The sequence below is a fragment of the Cherax quadricarinatus genome, chromosome 39 (assembly GCF_038502225.1).
Source record: "Cherax quadricarinatus isolate ZL_2023a chromosome 39, ASM3850222v1, whole genome shotgun sequence".
Lineage (NCBI taxonomy): Eukaryota > Metazoa > Arthropoda > Malacostraca > Decapoda > Parastacidae > Cherax > Cherax quadricarinatus.
This window is the reverse complement of record NC_091330.1, coordinates 21,090,967-21,114,656: the sequence shown is the minus strand read 5'-3', so window position 1 is coordinate 21,114,656 and position 23,690 is coordinate 21,090,967. Positions and strand designations below refer to the sequence as shown.

At 41.8% G+C, this 23,690-nt stretch overlaps 1 protein-coding gene across 5 annotated transcripts in view; it reads left to right on the top strand.

Annotated features, from left to right (window-relative positions):
• LOC128696388 (uncharacterized) overlaps positions 1 to 23,690 on the top strand; it is an 853,106-nt gene that overhangs the window by 436,658 nt on the left and 392,758 nt on the right. For all 5 annotated transcript variants that reach the window (XR_011392932.1, XR_011392933.1, XM_070092516.1 and 2 more), the window contains 2 exons: positions 4,973 to 5,114; positions 12,185 to 12,326. Coding sequence is in view for 3 of the 5 variants with exons in the window: in XM_070092516.1 (XP_069948617.1) it covers positions 4,973 to 5,114; positions 12,185 to 12,326 (284 nt within the window). In the remaining 2 variants the exon portion in view is untranslated. The remainder of the gene's footprint in view (positions 1 to 4,972; positions 5,115 to 12,184; positions 12,327 to 23,690) is intronic.

Here is a 23,690-nt window from a genome sequence, read left to right as displayed (position 1 = left end):
GGAAAGAGTAAGGTTATGAGGATAACAAAAAGATTAGCTGATGAAAGATTGGATATCAGATTGGAGGGAGAGAGTATGGAGGAGGTGAATGTACTCAGATATTTGGGAGTGGACGTGTCAGCGGATGGGTCTATGAAGGATGAGGTGAATCATAGAATTGATGAGGGGAAAAGGGTGAGTGGTGCACTTAGGAGTCTGTGGAGACAAAGAACTTTGTCCTTGGAGGCAAAGAGGGGAATGTATGAGAGTATAGTTTTACCAACGCTCTTATATGGGTGTGAAGCATGAGTGATGAATGTTGCAGCGAGGAGAAGGCTGGAGGCAGTGGAGATGTCATGTCTGAGGGCAATGTGTGGTGTGAATATAATGCAGAGAATTCGTAGTTTGGAAGTTAGGAGGAGGTGCGGGATTACCAAAACTGTTGTCCAGAGGGCTGAGGAAGGGTTGTTGAGGTGGTTCGGACATGTAGAGAGAATGGAGAGAAACAGAGTGACTTCAAGAGTGTATCAGTCTGTAGTGGAAGGAAGGCAGGGTAGGTGTCGGCCTAGGAAAGGTTGGAGGGAGGGGGTAAAGGAGGTTTTGTGTGCGAGGGGCTTGGACTTCCAGCAAGCATGCGTGAGCGTGTTTGATAGGAGTGAATGGAGACATGACTCACGAAATCGTAATGACATGATTGCAAACAAACCATACCCCGGCCGGGAGTTTTGAGACTCTCTGACCGCGGGTTCAATCCCGGCCTGGGTATGGAATGGAGACAAATGGTTTTTAATATTTGATGTGCTGTTGGAGTGTGAGCAAAGTAACATTTATGAAGAGGTTCAGGGAAACCAGCAGGCCGGACTTGAGTCCTGGAGATGGGAAGTACAGTGCCTGCACTCTGAAGGAGGGGTGTTAATGTTGCAGTTTAAAAACTGTAGTGTAAAGCACCCTTCTGGCAAGACAGTGATGGAGTGAATGATGATGAAAGTTTTTCTTTTTCGGCCCACCCTGCCTTGGTGGGAATCGGCCGGTGTGATAATAAAAAAAAAATATATACGTATGTATTTCTCTCTCTCTCTCTCTCTCTCTCTCTCTCTCTCTCTCTCTCTCTCTCTCTCTCTCTCTCTCTCTCTCTCTCTCTCTCTCTCACTCTCCCTCCCTCCCTCCCTCTCTCTCCCTCTCCCTCTCTCTCCCTCTCCCTCTCTCTCCCTCTCCCTCTCTCTCCCTCTCTCTCCCTCTCTCTCCCTCTCTCTCCCTCTCTCTCCCTCTGTTTTTTTTTTTTTTTTTTTTTTTTTTTTACACAGGGTTTGACAAGGTTAAGGATCCCTAGCTTTATTGACAGCTATATTACAGGTTAAGGATTCCTAACTTTATTGGCAAGCTAAGAGCTGTTACCTACATCAGCTCATTTGAAAGCATTTTTATTGTTATGAGACATACAAGTACGGGACAGGATGAAGTTGGAGCCATCTGTGGGCCAGCATTTTCATTTGATCAACTGACTTTATCTCGTTGATATCATTATGCTGTACGAATGTGTTCCATACTCGAGTCATCCTGGGTATGTATGATCTCAGATGGAGTGATGTTCTGGAGAAGGGTACAGCCAGAGTGAAGTTGCTGCTTTCTGCCCGTCTTGTGGCATAAAAGCTTGTTTCACGCTGTCCTCGAAGTGGATCCAAGTGTGGTATTTTGACAATATTGGCCTTGTACATAACAGTAAGGCCACCCACATCCCTCCTATGTTGAAGGCTCTGCTGAAATGACAGATCTATCCAGGATGGGTCCAGGCGAGAGATGAGACGTCTTGCTCTGTTCTCTACTCTGTCAAGCAGTCGCAGATGAGAGGGGGGGCAGGCAAACCAAGAAAGTGGAGCATACTCAAGGTGTGAGCGTACTTGTGCCTCATACAGGATCTTGCAACCCCTACTGTCAAGCAGATGCGAGATACGGCGAAGTGCTGTAAGCTTCCTGGCTGCCTTGTTTGCAAGATTTACAACATGGTTCTTCATGGTTAGTTTGGAGTCAAATTTCACCCCAAGGATATCAACTTCTTCTCCAGGTGCCAACATCGTCCCATTCATCCTTACTACTGCACCAGCATTACCATCATGGTGCCTAGAGACGATCATCATTTGCGTTTTCTCAGGTGCAAATGTTACTTGCCATCTATTTCCCCAAGCTGATATAGCTCTCAGCTGGTGATTGATGTAGCTTAGAGCAGCTGGCATTTCTTCTCTTGGATAAGTGAAAGTCAGTGTTCAGTCGTCTGCATATGCATGTGATTCTGGGATGAGATGAAGAAGGTCGTTGAAGTAGACATTCCATAACAGTGGACCCAGCACGCTTCCTTGTGGGAACGCTTGCTCCCCAATAGGATGCCTTGCTGATTCCGTTCCATTGAGGACTACACTTAGAGATCTACCATGAAGGTAATCACTGAGGAGACATAGCGTAGAGCCTGCAATTCCCAGTGCTTGAAGTTTTGCTAAGAGGCCCTGGTGCCACACCCGGTCGAAAGCGCCAGCAATGTCCAGTGCTACCACACAGCTGACTTTGGATTCATCCAGTGACTGGTGCCACTTAGTGGAGAGGTATAGCAACAGATCAGCAGCAGAGTAACCTTTCCTGAAGCCATATTGACGATCACAAAGTAGTGAGTGGTAGTCAAAAAAATCTGTCATTTGCCTTGAGATAATTGTCTCGCAAGGATCTTACCAGTGATTGACAGGAGGTGACACTGGTCTGTAGTTGCTGATTTCTGCTCTGCTCTTCTTTTTGTGAACAGGGACTACATTTGCCTCTTTCCATGGAGAGGGCCATTTACACTGTACTAGGCAGTGCTGAAAGATGCGAGTTAGAGGTGCTGCTAGCTGGTCTGCACATCTTCTCAACAATCTTGGGCTCAACTTGTCTGGGCCCACAGCCTTTTCTTGGTCAAGTGATTTAAGAAGGAAATGACCTCCTCCTGCCTTATTGTCACCACTGACAGTTTTGACACAGTTCTTGCAGCTAGCCAAGGAGGGTCCCTTGCTGGATCAGGAACTTGCATTTTGGTAGCAAAGTGTTCAGCAAAGAGGTCCGCCTTCTCTTGACTACTAGTAGAGGTGGTCCCATCCTGTCGATTTAGAGGTGGAATAAGTTCATCAGGCAGATAACCTTGTCTGTCCTTGACCAGGGACCACCAGGTTTTGGAGCCTACCCTACCTGATGCTAACTTTCTTTTAGTGTCCACCTCCCATTTAGCAATGGCCCACTTTTGAACATCACCCATATGCCTACAGGCTTGCATGTACAAGTTCCTGTTACAGGTGGTAGGATGTCTCTTATACCTTCGCCATGCTTTGTACTTAGCAGTAGCAGCCTCTCTACAGCAAAAGCCAAACCAAGGCTGATCTGTAGGCTTCGTCACATACTGCCGGTGAGGAATGTGTTCTTGTTGTACATTTAGGATGTGTCCAGTGAAGGCTTTCACTTGGTTGTCAACATCCCCCTGGAGAAGAGCATTCCAGTCGGTGGTGGCGAGCTCAGAGCAAAGGGCTGGCCAATTACCTCTTTCCCATAGCCAGGTTGTGCGTGTGGACTCCTCACCTCGTTCTGTTGGGATCTCAAGTGTGGTAAAAACAGCCCTCTCTCTCCCTATCTCTCCCTCTCTCTCCCTCTCTCTCCCTCTCCCTCCCTCTCCCTCTCTCTCCCTCTCTCTCCCTCTCTCTCCCTCTCTCCCTCTCTCCCTCCCTCCCCTCTCCCTCTCCCTCTCTCCTCCCTCCTCCCTCTCCCCTCCTCTCCCTCCCTCCTCCCTCCTCTCCTCCCTCCCTCCTCCCTCCCTCCCTCCTCCTCCCTCCTCCCTCCTCCCCTCCCCTCCCTCCCTCCTCCTCCCTCCCTCCCTCCCTCCCTCCCTCCTCCCTCCTCCCTCCCTCTCCTCCCCTCCCTCTCCTCCCTCCCCTCTCCTCCTCTCCTCCCTCCCTCTCCTCCCTCTCCTCTCCTCTCCTCCTCCTCTCTCTCCTCCCTCCTCTCTCCCTCTCCCTCCCTCTCTCCCTCCCACTCTCTCTCCCTCTCTCCCCTCTCTCTCCCCTCTCTCTCTCTCTCTCCCCCTCTCTCTCCCCTCTCTCTCTCCCCCTCTCTCCTCTCTCCCCCCCTCCCCTCTCCCCTCTCCCCCCCTCCCCTCTCCCCCCCCCCTCCCCTCTCCCCTCCCCCTCTCCCCCTCCCCCTCTCCCCTCTCTCCCCCTCTCTTCTCCCCCTCCCCTCTCCCCCTCTCCCCTCTCCCCTCTCTCCCCTCTCCCCTCTCCCCTCTCTCCCCCTCTCCCCCTCTCCCCTCTCCCCCTCCTCTCTCTCTCTCTCTCTCTCTCTCTCCTCTCCTCCCTCTCTCTCCCTCTCTCTCTCTCTCTCTCTCTCTCTCTCTCTCTCTCTCTCTCTCTCTCTCCTCTCTCTCTCTCTCTCTCTCTCTCTCTCCTCTCCCTCCCTCCCTCCCTCCCTCCCTCCTCCCCCCCTTTACTCATGGTTTGACAAGGTTAGGTTAAGGATCCTAACTTTATTGACAAGCTATTTACAGATTAAGGATTCCTAACTTTATTGACAAGCTAAGAGCTGTTACCTACATCAGCTCATTTGAAAGCATTTTTATTGTTATGAAACATACAAGTAGGGAACAGGATGAAGTTGGAGCCATCTGTGGGCCAGCATTTTCATTTGATCAACTGACGATATCTCGTTGACATCTTAATGCTGTATGAATACGATGTATGATACACCGTTAAAGAGTTAATATTCCTTAGTCTATAAGACAACTTGCTCTGAGACAGTACATGAATGAGTGGACAATAAAAGATAATTATAATAAATCGAAGTCCTTGACTAGATAGATATCACAAATATTAACCTTTGTCTCTGGATCTCAGTAATGTTATATGCAGTTTAAATTGCCTGATTATCCAAAATATTCCAAATGATATTGACTTTTTTCAAACTTCTGTTTACTGTGGTAGTATTGTTGCAGGTTACTGGTGGAGATGGAGCGTGACATCAAACAGAAAGTGAGGTACCTGAAGGCAGAAGACCGCTTCACATACTACCACCTTCACCAACTCTTGAATGACTACCAGTTCCTTATCCTAACTGTTTACAACAACTTTGATGAGGTGAGTACCACATTCAATGCTGACATAGGTCAACTCATTACTTATACTAGTCAGCTTAATATTCATGCTGTTGATAGAAGTTTTCAAACCACTTGTGCTCTCACAACTTAAAAATTATTCTGTACTCAGTGTGTCTCAAAAAAAAAAACAACTGAAAGATAGACTGCAAATCACCCAGAACAAAATGGTAAGATTCCTCCTGGATCTGTGTCCAAGAGATTAGGTAAGCCAGGATGAATTACGACAAATGGATATGCTGAATGTTGAAGACAAAGTAAAACAACGGAAGCTAAATCAGGTTTATAAAATTGCTCACAGACAGTGTCCAGAATATCTTACTGCTAATTTTGTCTGGTTTGGGAACCAAAGCAATCATAGTACTAGGGGGCGAGAGCACAACTTTGTAGTACCCACAGTCGGTGGCCAGGCTTCAAACACCTTTTATTGTACAGCAATAAAGGAAAGCAACAGACTGCTTGCACATGTCAAAGCCAGTCATAGCATGAACCAGTTGAAGAAGAGTGCCAAAAGGTACCTAATGAATGTAGCGACAGAAAGGGAGGAGAACAGTTTTTTATTTTTTTTAGCTAACACACATGTAAATATAAATAACTCATTTTACCTTATTCATAGTATATCTCCTTTATAGTACAATAATAAGATATTATTTCCTTTTATAGTATAATAATAAGGTATTAAAAAGACCCCAGTGGAAATGTCACTTCATCTGACTTTTTTTGGGTTATCCTAGGTTCTCTACACACACACTGCAATGCATGATAATCTATGTAACTGTGTTTGTGTATACCTGAATAAACTTACTTACTTACTAGATAGCAGAGCAGGAAGTTGTACAGAGGTCATATTCTTCTTGCATGCTATCAATTAAGCATTTAAATTACTGGGAATGTCTCAAGGTACAGTGGTTACTTGACTTTTGAGTTTAATTTGTTCCGTGACCGAGCTCGTAACTCAATTTGCTCGTATATCAAATAAATTTTTCTCATTGAAATTAATTGAAATGCCATTAATTCGTTCCAGCCCCCCAAAAAACCCAATTTTTTTGTTATGGGTTTTTAAATAAGAAAAAAGTATTTTTAAATAAGAAATATTGTATAAAAGCATAATAAAAGAGAGTGTAAAGAAATAAACTGGTTTTATAAAGTATATTTACCTTGGAGATCAGACAACTTGGGCTAACAGAAGATGATGGTGGAGGTGGAGGGTGGAAAAGATAGGCAGAGAAGATTGGAGGAGTTTGTTTTGTTTTGTGCTCTTTTGGTCGCTTTCGTTTGTCATAAACTTTATCGCTTAATCGCTTATCTTAATTACTACAGTTTTAATGCTACACTTTATTGCTGAACTTAATCTTTCTTCAACACACCGGCCGTATCCCACCGAGGCGGGGTGGCCCAAAAGAAAAAACGAAAGTTTCTCCTTTTACATTTAGTAATATATACAGGAGAAGAGGTTACTAGCCCCTTGCTCCCGGCATTTTAGTCGCCTCTTACAACACGCATGGCTTACGGAGGAAGAATTCTGTTCCACATCCTCATGGAGATAAGAGGAAATAAACAAGAATAAGAACTAGAAAGAAAATAGAAGAAAACCCAGAAGGGTGTGTATATATGTGCTTGTACATGTATATGTAGTGTGACCTAAGTGTAAGTAGAAGTAGCAAGACGTACCTGAAATCTTGCATGTTCATGAGACAGAAAAAAGGACACCAGCAATCCTACCATCATGTAAAACAATTACAGGCTTTCATTTTACACTCGCTTGGCAGGATGGTAGTACCTCCCTGGGCAGTTGCTGTCTACCAACCTACTACCTATGCTGAACTTAATTGCTACAATTTTTTTTTTCACTTCACTTTCAATGATTTTTTCCTTTTTCACCACACTTTTGTCACTTTCTTCTGCAGGACATTTCAATAAAGTCTGTCCAAGGAGGTTTGTTTCATCCTCCCTTTCAGAATGTTTTGGAAGTGAATTAGCACTGATGCACAACCAGTTTCAAGTTTTTCTGGGTGTTTCCTTTCAATAAACTCTGAAAGTCTCTCCCAGATTCCTAACATTTCCTTTATCTCACTTGTAGTGATAACTTCCTCCACATCTGGCTCCTCTGCTGTACCAGTTTCCTGCAAAACCTCCGTATGCTGCTGCATCTGTAGTTCCGTTAACTCCTCCATTGTCAGTTCCTCGGAGTGCTCCTTGATGAGCTCATTCACGTTGCCTTCATCCACCTCCATGCCCATGGACTTTCCGAGGGACACACTCTCCTCCATCACTGCCACTTCAGCTTCGAATCCTTTGAGGTCCCTTTCGGACACAACCTCAGGCCATAGCTTCTTCCATGCAGAGGTCAAGGTCCTCCTTGTAGCACCCTGCCAGGCCATATCTATAATTCTGAGGCCTATCACGGTGTTAGAGTGGTCCTTCCAGAACTCTCGAAGAGTCAAGTTTGTGCTCTCCATCCCCTCAGAGCAACAGCGATGAAACAGGTGCTTGGTCAAGAGTTTCTTGAAATTAGAAATCACCTGTTGGTCCATGGGTTGCAGGATACGGGTGGTGTTCGGTGGAAGGTAGAGAACCTTTATAAACTTGAACTCTTGGAGGATGTCATCTTCAAGGCTCAGTGGGTGAGCAGGTGCATTGTCCAGGATGAGAAGGGCTTGCAAGGGTAGGTTATTTTCCTGGAGATACTTCTTAACGGCAGGACCAAAGACCAGGTTTACCCACCCCACGAAGAACTACCTGGTGAACCACACCTTCAGGTTTGCCCTCCACATAACCTGCAGTTTTTCTTATAGAATCTTATGTGACTTAAAGGCTCTGGTGTTTTCCGAATGATATACAAGCAGTGGCTTGATCTTGCAGTCACTACTCGCATTGGCGCACAGTGCGAGGGTTAACCTATCCTTCATGGGTTTGTGGCCTGGCATCTTCTCTGCATTTATGTAAGTCCTCCTTGGCATCTTCTTCCAGAAGATGCTATCACTTCTGCTAAAGTTTTGAGGTAATCCTCAGCTGCCTTCACATCCGAGCTCACTGCCTGACCATGCCTGACGACAGAGTGAATGCTGGTCCTCCTTTTAAAATTGTCAAACCAGCCCCGCCTGGCTTTCAACAACTTCCAATGCCACATCCGTTGAAGTGCCTTGGGTCTGCTGCAGCAAATCGGCGTAAATGCCTCGTGCCTTCTCGCAGAGGATACCCTCCATCACAGTATCTCCTGCGAGCTGCTTCTCCGTCAACCACATCAACAACAGCTTCTCCATCTTTTCATGGACAGAGGTCCACAGCTTAGAAATTATTTTAACGCCCTTGGCTGGCATTATAGCCTTTATTGACTCGTCCTGCTTTAGTATGGTACATATCATAGAAGTACTACGCTCGTACTGTCTCACCAAGTTGACTACATGCACACCTCACTCGTGTTTTTCTGTGATTTCATGCTTTAATTCAATGGGCGTCATCCTCTTCTTCTCAGCACTGTCCTTTGCACTTACTTTCTTAGGACCCATGGTTAGAAAAAAGAAATTTGGCAAAATAACTGCACAAAATGCAAGCACAACATGAGAGATGCTTCCAGGGCAAGGTAACCACGTGCACTAAACGAGTGAGACGCAGGATGCTGGGCGGACATTGTGGCGTTCACTGCGCCAACTAGTGATGGCATATCTGAAGCTTACTTGTAACTTGGATTTTGGCTTGCAACTCAAAGCAAAATATCGACTGAGTGACGGCCTGTGACTCGGAAAACTTTTAAGTTGGGGCACTCATAAGTCAAGGTACCACTGTACTTGGATTGTTCTTTCTATAATGAAGAAGAGAGAAATATCATACCTAATAATATATATAGAAGATACAGTGTTGCCTCAGGTTTCAAACAGCTCCCAACTCGAACAATTATGTAAGTGTACAGTGGACCCCCGCATAGCGACCTTAATCCGTGCAAGAGGGCTGGCTGTTATGCGAAATGTTCGCTATGTGAATGAATTTTCCCCATAAGAAATAATGGAAATCAAATTAATCCGTGCAAGACACCCAAAAGTTTGAAAAAAAAAAATTTACCACATGAAATATACATTTTCCTACACACAAAGAGAAGGATACATGCACAATAGTAGAGTAGTACATGCACAATATATATTGTGCATGTACTACTCTACTAAATGAAGAATAAATGACACTTACCTTTATTGAAGATGCAGCAATGACTGATGAGACACTGTGCCCTGGGAGTGCCTTTTCCTCCTGAGTACTGTAGGTCCTGTTTGGTATTTTCTTCCAGAACAGGCCTTATCACACTGTGTATGTCACTACGATTCTTAAATCTCTCAAACCAACCTTTGCTGGCTCTAAATTCACCAATATGAGCACTAGTTCCAGGCATTTTCCCTGTTCACCTGGGTGTTAGTCGACTGGTGTGGGTTGCATCCTGGGAGACAAGATTAAGGACCCCAATGGAAATAAGTTAGACAGTCTTCGATGACACTGACTTTTTTGGGCTATCCTGGGTGGCAAATCCTCTGGGGTTAATTGTTTCTTGGTATTCTCAATAAGCCACACCAACAACGGTGCTACAGCAGCAGCAGCAGCTGTACCACCAATAGTAGCGATGGTTGATTGGGGTTTATTATACAACCTGGCCAGCTCGGAGACACGCACTCCACTTTCATACTTATCAATGATCTTTTTCTTCATCTCCATAGTAATTCTCACCCTTATTGCTGTAGGGTTGGCACTAGAAGCTTTCTTGGGGCCCATGGTCACTTATTTTCCAGAAAAAAATCACCAAAAACACTGTAATGATACAAAATGTTCCGATTGTATGCTTGGATGTTACCGCGGAGGCTGGCTGGTAAACAATGCCACCCGCGGAACATGTGAGCGTGGCTCAGGCCGCACATTGGACGCGTCTCGGACGATGGCCGCTGAGCGGGTTTTTGGGCGCTATGCGGGGCAAAATTTTAGCGATCAAAGCGTCCGCTATGCGGATTGTCCGCTATGCAAGGCGTCCGTTATGCGGGGGTCCACTGTATTTTGTAAGTGCCTCTTTAAGTGTATTATTGGTGGTCTGAAATGGACTAATCTAATTTATATTATTCCTTATGGGAACAGAGTCGTTCAGTAATGGCACTCAAACAGCCTTCTGGAACGAATTAAGTTTGTAACTCGAGGTACCACTGTACTTAATCCTTTCAGGATCAAGATCCCCTGCTCTCGAACTTGCTCTCAGGGTTGAAGAATTAAAAAAAAAAATTTTTTTTTCTTATGAAATAATAAAGACTCTTTTTCTGAAGGTAATGAAACCAAAAGTATGAAATTTGATGGAAAACATATGGAATTACGCTCTCGTAAAGTTAGCTGTCTCAGCGATATTTATGCACTGGCGATTTTTGCCCTCTTTGAGCCCTATTTTCGGCCTATTCCATTATTCCAGTTGACCAAACTCATAGCTGTTTCACTAGTATTCCTTCTATTTCAACTACCCAATAAAGTGATCAGAAATTGGCAATTTAAAAAAAATAAAAAATTGCCAGTTTAAAAATAGGGTCCAGAATAAACAATGTAGACATTCCTGGTGCTATAAAAAATGTTTCCTTTGTTCATTAGTTATGTCCCTAGGCCCCTCTTATGTTATGCTTGCTTTCCATTTTGAATTTTTATTCACACAAAAATTAGATTTACCATTATGTAGACTACTGCATTACTGTAATAATTGTATAAATAATATCAGCACATTTGTGAACACTTATTAGACCAACCAATTGGATGAGTGATGTAATTTGTGTGCACTGAATATTGGCAAAAATCGAACATTTCCACTACTTTGAGCTAAATTTCAAGCTACTTTGTCCTGAAACCAATCAAAATCATCTCTGTTTCTGTAATGTATTTTCATTCTATCAGATGAGACTAAGAAACTGAGACTCCAACTATAAAAATATGTGAAAATACACCACAAAGTCGCTGTTTTAAACTAAAAACATGGTTGTAGTTTTTTCCCATTATGCACTGCTTACTGCAGGATTTTTTTATATGGTGCACACTTACCACAAAAACCCATTCACTCATATCTAGTCCCAAATTTACTGCTCACGGCTAATCTGAGTGATCTGAGCTTGTGGTGTAGTACTAGGAGACTGACCCATGCTTCAAAGCCATAGTGCAACATGACTCACCCCAAAATGTTAAGGGCTTAGTCCCTAACTACCAGCACACTGTTATAAAGACTTAGTAGCATAAAAGATATGGGAGAAAGCTTGGAATAAACTCAGTAAAGAGCAGGTGGGCCATGGGTACAATTAGATAACACTATGTCAACATTTGTAGTTCAAGACTATTCAGTATATGAACCCTTTCAGTGACCTTCACGTAGATCTACATTATTGATGCCAGGGTTCCTCTTGTAAATCTATGCATAAATTCTAATGACTTCAAATTTGGCGCAAGATGTCTGGTAGGCCAGCATATGAGACAAGACAGACAGACAGAGACAGACAGAAACAGAGACAGACAGAGACAGATAAAGACAAATAGACAGAGATAGACAGACCCTAAACTTGGGGTTAACATCACTTTCCTCTTAAAAGGGGAGTGTTAATATGACATTACATCAGTGACTCCTTGGTGTTTGCTGCACTGTTTGCTCGAGCTGGCACTCAATTTAACTGGCGCTCCCACAAGGTACTAAGTGGTCCCAGATGTTTTTAATATGGTGCACACCGAGTGTTAAGACCCATTCTATGCTGACCAGGCATCTCAGGCCAATTGTGCCAAATTTGGAGGCAGGAAAAATAAAACGTATACATACATTTGGGGCGCTGGCAGTAAGAATGTACATATACGTTTGGACTGTTTAGGAGTTAAGTATAGCCACTCTATTCACTCCAGTTAAAAACAAAATTACCATTACTTCAGATACTGAAGAGCACTTTTATGCATTCTTCCATATTTACATGATCTCCAGGAATGCAGATGTTTTACTATGCTTTACCATGCATGTGGTGGTGTATTTGGTGAACTCTGCAAGCTATCTTACTATTGTGATTCCAATACCAGGTGGAGCTGGAGCTGGAATTCCCCAACTTTGGATCCCAGGTGAAGGTGATTGGATCACTTCTCAAGGGAAAGGATTCTCAGTTAGAATTAGTTATCAACACTCCATCTTTTACACACCTCATAGATGGTCGACTTATCTTCGGTAAGTTAGCTGACAGTTGTGGTGTAATTGCTTTTCAGTGACTGCTTTCATAAGACTCATGTTTTAAAAAAAATGTTAGATTATCTGTTAAGGTCACAGGGTTTTAATTTTCTTAGGACACTAGTACCATCTGGGAGCTACTAAACATGAGTAGTGGACAAAAACACAAGGTATTTAATACTGGTTAGATTTTTTATGAAATACATGTATAGTTTTTTGTCTTTGTACATCACCTTTAATATTAGTTGCTACATTACCTGATGATCCAAACAAGATTTTTATAAATGAGATTCCAAAACCTTCCAACATCTCTACAATTTCTGATGTAGCCCTCTTCCTAGTTGACTTTGAAGAAGCGATCAACAGCATGTCCATCTTTTCAGCTCCAGGTTCAGACTCCTGGAATTCCTTACTTCTCAAAAATTGTAAGAAATCACTATCTCAGTCCTGTAGTACAGTGGAACCTCTACTTGTGAGTTTAATCCATTCCGTGACCTTGCTCACAGCTGGATTTGCTCATTTGCAGAGTCAGTTTTCCTCATTTAAATTAACTAAACTGCAATTAATCCATTCCAGTGGAATTCTGTACTTAAATAATTTTCCTAATATCAATTCTATGGCTTATTGATCTATCATAATTCATCTAATATGACATGATAAACAATATAAATAACATAGAAATCTGATATATACTCTAGAATGAATAAAATATGTCATTATATATTTGGCGGCATCGGCAGCCAATGAGAGAGTGTCTGGAGACAGGACAAAATACTCCTTGAATATTTCGTTATCATCAACTCTACCGTTTATTTATCTATCATAGTTCAATTACTATGACATAATAAACAATATAAATAACATAGAAACCTGATATATACTCTAGAATGAATAAAATATGTCATTATGTAAGAGGTGGAGGAGGCCACAACCGCTCCCTCTTTGTTGTGGTAAACACTGCCATCAAGTGACGGCCTTTCGAAGCTGTCTTTTATTATAATTATTATTATGTAGTACATTATTATTATATATGTATTATTATTTTCTTTTTAAGAAGTCGGCCATCTCCCACCGAAGCAGGGTGACCCAAAAAGAAAGTAAATCCCCTAAAAGAAAATACTTTCATCATCACTCAACACTTTCACTTCACTCACACATAATCACTGTTTTTGCAGAGGTGCCCAGAATACAACAGCTTAAAAGTATTATTATTATTATTAACACACTGGCCGATTCCCACCAAAGCAGGGTGGCCCGAAAAAGAAAAACTTTCACCATCGTTCACCCCATCACTGTTTTGCCAGAAGGGTGTTTTACACTACAGTTTTTAAACTGCAACATTAACACCCCTCCTTCAGAGTGCAGGCACTGTACTTCCCATCTCCATGACTCAAGTCCGGCCTGCCGGTTTCCCTGAACCCCTTCATAAATGTTACTTTGCTCACACTCCAAGAGCACGTCAGGTATTAAAAACCATTTGTCTCCATTCACTCCTATCATACACGCTCACGCATGCCCGCTGGAAGTCCAAGCCCCTTGCACACAAAACCTCCTTTACCCCGTCCCTCCAACTTTTCCTAGGCTGACCCCTACCCCGCCTTTCTTCCGCTACAGACTGATACACTCTTGAAGTCATTCTGTTTGGCTCTATTCTCTCCACTTGTCTGAACAATCTCAACAACCCTTCCTCAGCCCTCTGGACAACAGTTTTGGCAATCCCACACCTCCTCCTAACTTCCAAACTACGAATTCTCTGCATTATATTCACACCACACATTGCCCTCAGACATGACATCTCCACTGCCTCCAGCCTTCATCACCTGCTTCACACCCATATAAGAGTGTTGGTAAAACTGTACTCTCATACATTCCCCTCTTTGCCTCCAAGGACAAAGTTCTTTGTCTCCACAGACTCCTAAGTACACCACTCACCCTTTTCCCCTCATCAATTCTATGATTCACCTCATCTTTCATAGATCCATCCGCTGACACGTCCACTTCCAAATATCTGAATACATTCACCTCCTCCATACTCTCTCCCTCCAATCTTTCATCACCTAATCTTTTTGTTATCCTCATAACCTTACTCTTTCCTGTATTCACTTTTAATTTTCTTCTTTTACATGCCCTACCAAATTCATCCACCAACCTCTGAAACTTCTCTTCGGAATCTTCCAAGAGTACAGTGTCATCAGCAAAGAGCAACTGTGGCAACTCCCACTTTATGTGTGATTCTTTATCTTTTAACTCCACGCCTCTTGCCAAGACCCTCGCATTTACTTCTCTTACAACCCCTTTTATAAATATATTTAACAACCACGGTGACATAACACATCCTTGTCTAAGGCCTACTTTTACTGGGAAATAGTCTCCCTCTTTCCTACATACTCTAACTTGAGCCTCACTATCCTGGTAAAAACTCGTCACTGCTTTCAGTAACCTACCTCCTATACCATACACCTGCAACATCTGCCACATTGCCCCCTATCCACCCTGTCATACGCCCTTTCCAAATCCATAAATGCCACAAAAACCCCTTTAGCCTTATCTAAATACTGTTCACTTATAAGTTTCACTGTAAACACCTGGTCCACACATCCCCTACCTTTCCTAATGCCTCCTTGTTCATCTGCTATCCTATTCTCCGTCTTACTCTTAACTCTTTCAATAATAACTCTACCATACACTTTACCAGGTATACTCAACAGACTTATCCCCCTATAATTTTTGCACTCTCTTTTGTCCCCTTTGCTTTTATACAAAGGAACAATGCATGCTCTCTGCCAATCCCTAGGTACCTTACCCTCTTCCATACATTTATTAAATAATAGCACCAACCACTCCAAAACTATATCCCTACCTGCTTTTAACATTTCTATCTTTATCCCATCAATCCCAGCTGCTTTATCCCCTTTCATTTTACCTACTGCCTCACGAACTTCCCCCACACTCACAACTGGCTCTTCCTCACTCCTACAAGATGTTATTCCTCCTTGCCCTATACACAAAATCACAGCTCCCTATCTTCATCAACATTTAACAATTCCTCAAAATATTCCCTCCATCTTCCCAATATCTCTAACTCTCCATTTAATAACTCTCCTCTCCTATTTTTAACTGACAAATCCATTTGTTCTCTAGGCTTCCTTAACTTGTTAATCTCACTCCAAAACTTTTTCTTATTTTCAACAAAATTTGTTGATAACATCTCACCCACTCTCTCATTTGCTCTCTTTTTACATTGCTTCACCACACTCTTACTCTTTCTCTCTTTTTCTCCATATACTCTTCCCTCCTTGCATCACTTCTACTTTGTAAAAACTTCTTATATGCATATTCTCATATTTTTTTTATTATTATTATCACACTGGCCATTTCCCACCAAGGCAGGGTGGCCTGAAAAAGAAAAACTTTCACCATCATTCACTCCATCACTGTCTTGCCAGAAGGGTGCTTTACACTACAGTTTTTAAACTGCAACATTAACACCCCTCCTTCAGAGTGCAGGCACTGTACTTCCCATATCCAGGACTCAAGTCCGGCCTGCCGGTTTCCCTGAACCTTTTCATAAATGTTACTTTGCTCACACTCCAACAGCACGTCAAGTATTAAAAAACACTTGTCTCCATTCACTCCTATCAACCACGCTCACGCATGCCTGCTGGAAGTCCAAGCCCCTCGCACACAAAACCTCCTTTACCCCCTCCCTCCAACTTTTCCTAGGCCGACCCCTACCCCGCCTTCCTTCCACTACAGTCTGATACACTCTTGAAGTCATTCTGTTTCACTCCATTCTCTCTACATGTCCGAACCACCTCAACAACCCTTCCTCAGCCCTCTGGACAACAGTTTTGGTAATCCTGCACCTCCTCCTAACTTCCAAACTACGAATTCTCTGCATTATATTCATCACCCATGCTTCACACCCATATAAGAGCGTTGGTAAAACTATACTCTCATATATTCCCCTCTTTGCCTCCAAGGACAAAGTTCTTTGTCTCCACAGACTCCTAAGTGCACCACTCACCCTTTTCCCCTCATCAATTCTATGATTCACCTCATCTTTCATAGACCCATCCGCTGACACGTCCACTCCCAAATATCTGAATACATTCACCTCCTCCATACTCTCTCCTTCCAATCTGATATCCAATCTTTCATCACCTAATCTTTTTATCCTCATAACCTTATTCTTTCCTGTATTCACTTTTAATTTTCTTCTTTTGCATACCCTACCAAATTCATCCACCAATCTCTGCAACTTCTCTTCAGAATCTCAGAAGAGCACAGTGTCATCAGCAAAGAGCAACTGTGACAACTCCCACTTTATGTGTGATTCTTTATCTTTTAACTACACGCCTCTCGCCAAGACCCTCGCATTTACTTCTCTTACAACCCCGTCTATAAATATATTAAACAACCACGGTGACATCACACATCCTTGTCTAAGGCCTACTTTTACTGGGAAATAATTTCCCTCTTTCCTACATACTCTAACTTGAGCCTCACTATCCTTGTAAAAACTCTTCACTGCTTTCAGTAACCTACCTCCTATACCATACACCTGCAACATCTGCCACATTGCCCCCCTATCCACCCTGTCATACACCTTTTCCAAGTCCATAAATGCCACAAAGACCTCTTTAGCCTTATCTAAATACTGTTCACTTATATGTTTCACTGTAAACACCTGGTCCACACACCCCCTACCTTTCCTAAAGCCTCCTTGTTCATCTGCTATCCTATTCTCCGTCTTACTCTTAATTCTTTCAATAATAACTCTACCATACACTTTACCAGGTATGCTCAACAGACTTATCCCCCTATAATTTTTGCACTCTCATTTGTCCCCTTTGCCTTTATACAAAGGAGCTATGCATGCTCTCTGCCAATCCCTAGGTACCTTACCCTCTTCCATACATTTATTAAATAATTGCACCAACCACTCCAAAACTACATCTCCACCTGCTTTTAACATTTCTATCTTTATCCCATCAATCCCGGCTGCCTTACCCCCTTTCATTTTACCTACTGCCTCATGAACTTCCCCCACACTCACAACTGGCTCTTCCTCACTCCTACAAGATGTTATTCCTCCTTGCCCTATACACAAAATCACAGCATTCCTATCTTCATCAACATTTAACAATTCCTCAAAATATTCCCTCCATCTTCCCAATACCCCTAACTCTCCATTTAATAACTCTCCTCTCCTATTTTTAACTGACAAATCCATTTGTTCTCTAGGCTTTCTTAACTTGTTAATCTCACTCCAAAACTTTTTCTTATTTTCAACAAAATTTGTTGATAACATCTCACCCACTCTCTCATTTGCTCTCTTTTTACATTGCTTAACCTCTCTCTTTTTCTCCATATACTCTTCCCTCCTTGCATCACTTCTACTTTGTAAAAACTTCTCATATGCTAACTTTTTCTCCCTTTCTACTCTCTTTACATCATCATTCCACCAATCGCTCCTCTTTCCTCCCGCACCCACTTTCCTGTAACCACAAACTTCTGCTGAACACGCTAACATTACATTTTTAAACCTACCCCATACCTCTTCGACCCCATTGCCTATGCTCTCATTAGCCCATCTATCCTCCAATAGCTGTTTATATCTTACCCTAACTGTCTCCTCTTTTAGTTTATAAACCTTCACCTCTCTCTTCCCTGATGCTTCTATTCTCCTTGTATCCCATCTACCTTTTACTCTCAGTGTAGCTACAACTAGAAAGTGATCTGATATATCTGTGACCCCTCTATAAACATGTACATCCTGAAGTCTACTCAACAGTCTTTTATCTACCAATACGTAATCCAACAAACTACTGTCATTTCGCCCTGCATCATATCTTGTATACTTATTTATCCTCTTTTTCTTAAAATATGTATTACCTATAACTAAACCCCTTTCTATACAAAGTTCAATCAAATGGCTCCCATTATCATTTACACCTGGCACCCCAAACTTACCTACCACACCCTCTCTAAAAGTTTCTCCTACTTTAGTATTCAGGTCCCATACCACAATTACTCTCTCACTTGGTTCAAAGGCTCCTATACATTCACTTAACATCTCCCAAAATCTCTCTCTCTCCTCTACATTCCTCTCTTCTCCAGGTGCATACACGCTTATTATGACCCACTTTTCGCATCCAACCTTTACTTTAATCCCCATAATTCTTGAATTTACACATTCATATTCTCTTTTCTCCTTCCATAACTGATCCTTCAACATTACTGCTACCCCTTCCTTTGCTCTAACTATCTCAGATACTCCAGATTTAATTCCATTTATTTCCCCCCACCGAAACTGCCCCTCCTCCTTCAGCTTTGTTTCGCTTAGGGCCAGGACATCCAACTTCTTTTCATTCATAAATTCAGCAATCATCTGTTTCTTGTCATCCGCACTACATCCACGCACATTCAAGCATCTCAGTTTTATAAAATTTTTCTTCTTCTCTTTTTTAGTAAATGTCTACAGGAGATGGGGTTACTAGCCCATTGCTCCCGGCATTTTAGTCGCCTCATACGACATGCATGGCTTACGGAGGAAAGATTCTTTTCCACTTCCCCATGGACAATAGAAGAAATAAAGAAGAACAAGAGCTATTTAGAACAAGGAGAAAAACCTAGAGGTATGTATATATATATATATGCATGTGCGTGTCTGTGAAGTGTGACCAAAGTGTAAGTAGGAGTAGCAAGATATTCCTGTTATCTAGCGTGTTTATGAGACAGAAAAAGAAACCAGCAATCCTACCATCATGCAAAACAGTTACAGGTTTCTGTTTCACAGTCATACTGGCAGGACAGTAGTACTTCCCTGGATGGATGCTGTTTACCAACCTACTACCAACAATATATCCCTCCAAACTGCCAATATCCCAAACCCCTCCTTTAGAGTGCAGGCATTGTACTTCCCATTTCCAGGACTCAAGTCTGGTTATATAAAATAACCGGTTTCCATGAATCCCTTCATTAAATATTACCCTGCTCACACTCCAACAGCTCGTCAGGTCCCAAATACCATTTGTCTCAATTCACTCCTATCTAAGACACTCACGCACGCTTGCTGGAAGTCCAAACCCCTCGCCCACAACACCTCCTTTGCCCCCTCCCTCCAACCTTTTCGTGGATGACCCCTACCCCGCCTTCTTTCCCCTACAGATTTATACGCTCTCCATGTCATTCTACTTTGATCCATTCTCTCTAAATGACGAAACCACCTCAACAAACCCTCTTCAGCCCTCTGACTAATACTTTTATTAACTCCACACCTTCTCCTAATTTCCACACTCCGAATTTACTGCATAATATTTACACCACACATTGCCCTTAGATAGGACATCTCCACTGCCTCCAACTGCCTCCTCGCTGCAGCATTTACAACCCAAGCTTCACACCCATATAAGAGTGTGGGTACTACTATACTTTCATACATTCCCTTCTTTGCCTCCATAGATAACATTTTTTGCCTCCACATATACCTCAATGCACCACTCACCTTTTTTCCTTCATCAATTGTATGATTAATCTCATCCTTCATAAATCCATCAGCTGACATGTCAACTCCTAAATATCTGAAAACATTCACTTCTTCCATACTCCTCCTCCCCAATTGGATATCCAATTTTTTCTTTAAATCATTTGATACTCTCATCACCTTACTCTTTTCTATGTTCACTTTCAACTTTCTACCTTTACACATTCTCCCAAATTCCTCCACTGACCTTTGCAATTTTTTTTAGAATCTCCCATAAGCACAGTATCATCAGCAAAAAGCAACTGTGTCACTTCTCATTTTGTATTTAATTCCCCATAATTTATTCACACCCCTCTCCCAAACACCCTACCATTTACTTCTCTTACAACCCCATCTATAAATACTATATTAAACAACCATGGTGATGTTACACATCCCTGTCCAAGACCTACTTTTACCAGGAAGTAGTCTTCCTCTCTTCTACACACCCTAACCTGAGCCTCACTATCCTCATAAAATTTCTTTACTGCATTTAGTAACTTACCACTTATTCCATATACTTGCAACATCTGCCTCATTGCTTCCCTATCCACTCTCTCATATGGCTTTTCTAAATCCATAAATGCAATAAAAACTTTCCTACCTTTATCTAAATACTGCTCACATATATGCTTCAATGTAAACACTTGATCTACACATCCCCTACCCACTCTAAAACCTCCTTGCTCATCTGAAATTCTACATTCTGTCTTACCTCTAATTCTTTCAATAATAACCCTACAGTACACTTTTCCTGGTATACTCAGTAAACTTATTCCTCTATAATTTTTACAATCTCTTTGGTCCCACTTCCCCTTATATAAAAGGACTATGCACACTCTCCGCCAATCCCTAGGTACCTTTCCCTCTTTCATACATTTATTAAACAAAAATACCAACCACTCCAACACTATATCCCCCCCTGCTTTTAACATTTCTGTCACGATCCCGTCAGTTCCAGCTGCTTTACCCCCTTTCACTCTACGTAATGCCTCACGCACCTCCCCCACACTCACATCCTGCTCTTCTTCACTCCTAAAAGATGGTATTTCTCCCTGGCCAGTGCATGAAATTACCGCCTCCCTTTCTTTGTTGATATTTAAAAGTTCCTCAAAATATTCTCGCCATCTACCCAAAACCTCCATCTCCCCATCTACTAACTCTCCTACTTTGTTTTTAACTGACAAATCCATTTGTTCCCTAGGCTTTCTTAACTTGTTTAACTCACCCACCCTCCTATAACCACAAACTTCTGCCCCACATTCTAATACTGCATTTTTAAAACCATTCAAACCCTCTTCAACCCCCCAACTACTCATACGTGCACCAGCTCACCTTTCTGCCAATAGTTGCTTATATTTCACCTGAACTTCCTCCTCCCTTAGTTTATACACTTTCACCTCCCTCTTACTTGTTGTTGCCATTTTCCTCTTATCCCATCTACCTCTTACTCTATCTGTAGCTACAACTAGATAATGATCCGATATATCAGTTGCCCCTCTATAAATGTGTACATCCTGGAGCCTACCCATCAACCTTTTATCCACCAATACATAATCTAACAAACTACTTTCATTACGTGCTACATCATACCTTGTATATTTATTTATTCTCTTTTTCATAAAATATGTATTACTTATTACCTAACTTCTTTCTACACATAGCTCGATTAAAGGCTCCCCATTTTCATTTACTGCTGGCACCCCAAATTTACCTACTACTACCTCCACAACATTTTTACCCACTTTAGCATTAAAATCCCGAACCACAAGTACTCTCACACTAGGTTCAAAACTCCCAATGCATTCACTCAACATTTCCCAAAATCTCTCTCTCCTCCATACTTCTCTCTTCCCCAGGTGCATATACGCTTACTATAACCCACTTCTCACATCCAACCTTTATTTTACTCCACATAATCCTTGAATTAATACATTTATAGTCCCTCTTTTCCTGCTATAGCTTATCCTTCAACATTATTGCCACTCCTTCTTTAGCTCTAACTATATTAGAAACCCCTGTCCTATTCCCATTTATTCCTCCCCACTGAAACTCACCCACCCCCTTCAGCTTTGTTTCACTTAAAGCCAGGACATCCAGCTTCTTCTCATTCATGACATCCACAATCGTCTCTTTCTTATCATTCACACAACATCCATGCACATTCAGACTTTCCACTTTGACAATTTTCTTCTTCTTATTCTTTTTAGTAATTATTGCAGGAAAAGGGGTTACTAACCTATTGTTCCTGGCATTTTAGTTGACTTTTACAACATGCATGGCTTAGGGAGGAGAGATTCTTATTCCACTTCCCCATGGATATAAAAGGAAAAGTACTAAGAACAAGAACTAAGATAAAATCAAAGAAAACCCAGATGAGTGTGTATAAATAAACGTGTACATGTATGTTTAGTGTGACCTAAGTGTAAGTAGAAGTAGCAAGACGTACCTGTAACCTTGCATATTTATGAGACAGACGAAAGACTCCAGCAATCCTATCATCATGTAAAACAATTACAGGCTTTCGTTTTAGACTCACTTGGCAGGATGGTAGTATCTCCCTGGGTGGTTGCTGTCTAGTAACCCCTTCTCCTGTATATATTACTAAATATAACAGGAGAAACTTTCATTTTTCCTTTTGGGTCACCCCGCTTCTGTGGGATACGGCCAGTGTGTTGAAAGAAAGAAAGATTATTATAATAATGATAGAGCTTCATTTCCCTAAATTAATATTAATAATAATATATAATACATATGCTTTATGTATTAATAATAATAATACATAATGCATACATAATAATTCAGAATGCTGCTGCTAGTTGGCACAACTGATGCCAAAACATCTAGTACACATGTTTACATCACTGTGGGAGCAGTTCTCTCATGCTTACTTGCATTTTTTTACAGTCATTTGACCAAATTTCTTTTTTCTTACCATGGGTCCCAAGAAAATAAGTGCAAAGGACAGTGCTGAGAAGAAAGAGGATGATTTCCATGGACTTAGCCAGGCAATACCAGCTTAGTACATCTATGATATGTAGATACTAAAGATGTATCAGTGATTAAACAAAACAAATTGTATCAATTAAGTTCAGTGATTAAAAAAAACAAATTGAATCAGTTAAGTTCAGCGATTAAACAAAACAATGTTGTTGACATCATATGCTGCACCGTCAACCTCCCCAACCCTCAACCTCACCCACTATCTCTGCTCCAAGTGTATAAGTACATACAGTAAGGCCCCGCTTTACGGCGTTTTGCCTTACGGCGTTCCACTAATATGGCGATGTAAAATTATGACCAAAATTTGCTATACGGCAAGCGGTCTTTTAAATACAGCGCCCCCCACCCAGCTTGTTTACATTTTCCGTGACCTCGTCTATTATGTCAGGAAACTTTCCAAAATTTCAAGAGTTTTAAAGTTACTGCATATTTTATATGTACTCTGATAATTATACTTAAGTGTACCTGTACCTAAATATACTTACACACTGTGCTGGTGTGCAGGTACACATTAAAATCACTAAGTCTCTCTCTACTCATGACGCCAATACTACGTAATAATAACCACTCTTTGGCACACTAAATGTCTTATTTTACATCAATATAGGCATTTTCATTAATCCATCTATGATATTTTCCTCAAAATTATATATGAAACCCATTACACACCATATAAACATGATACATACACTCACAGAATAAAAATTGATGTAAATATGAGATTTGTTTACAAAGCAGCTGTGTAGGGAGTGTCGGAAGAATTACATTTTCTCTAGTCAAACACTGGGGGGTAACTGAAGAAAAATATTCTTTTCGTATGCCTTTACTCTATA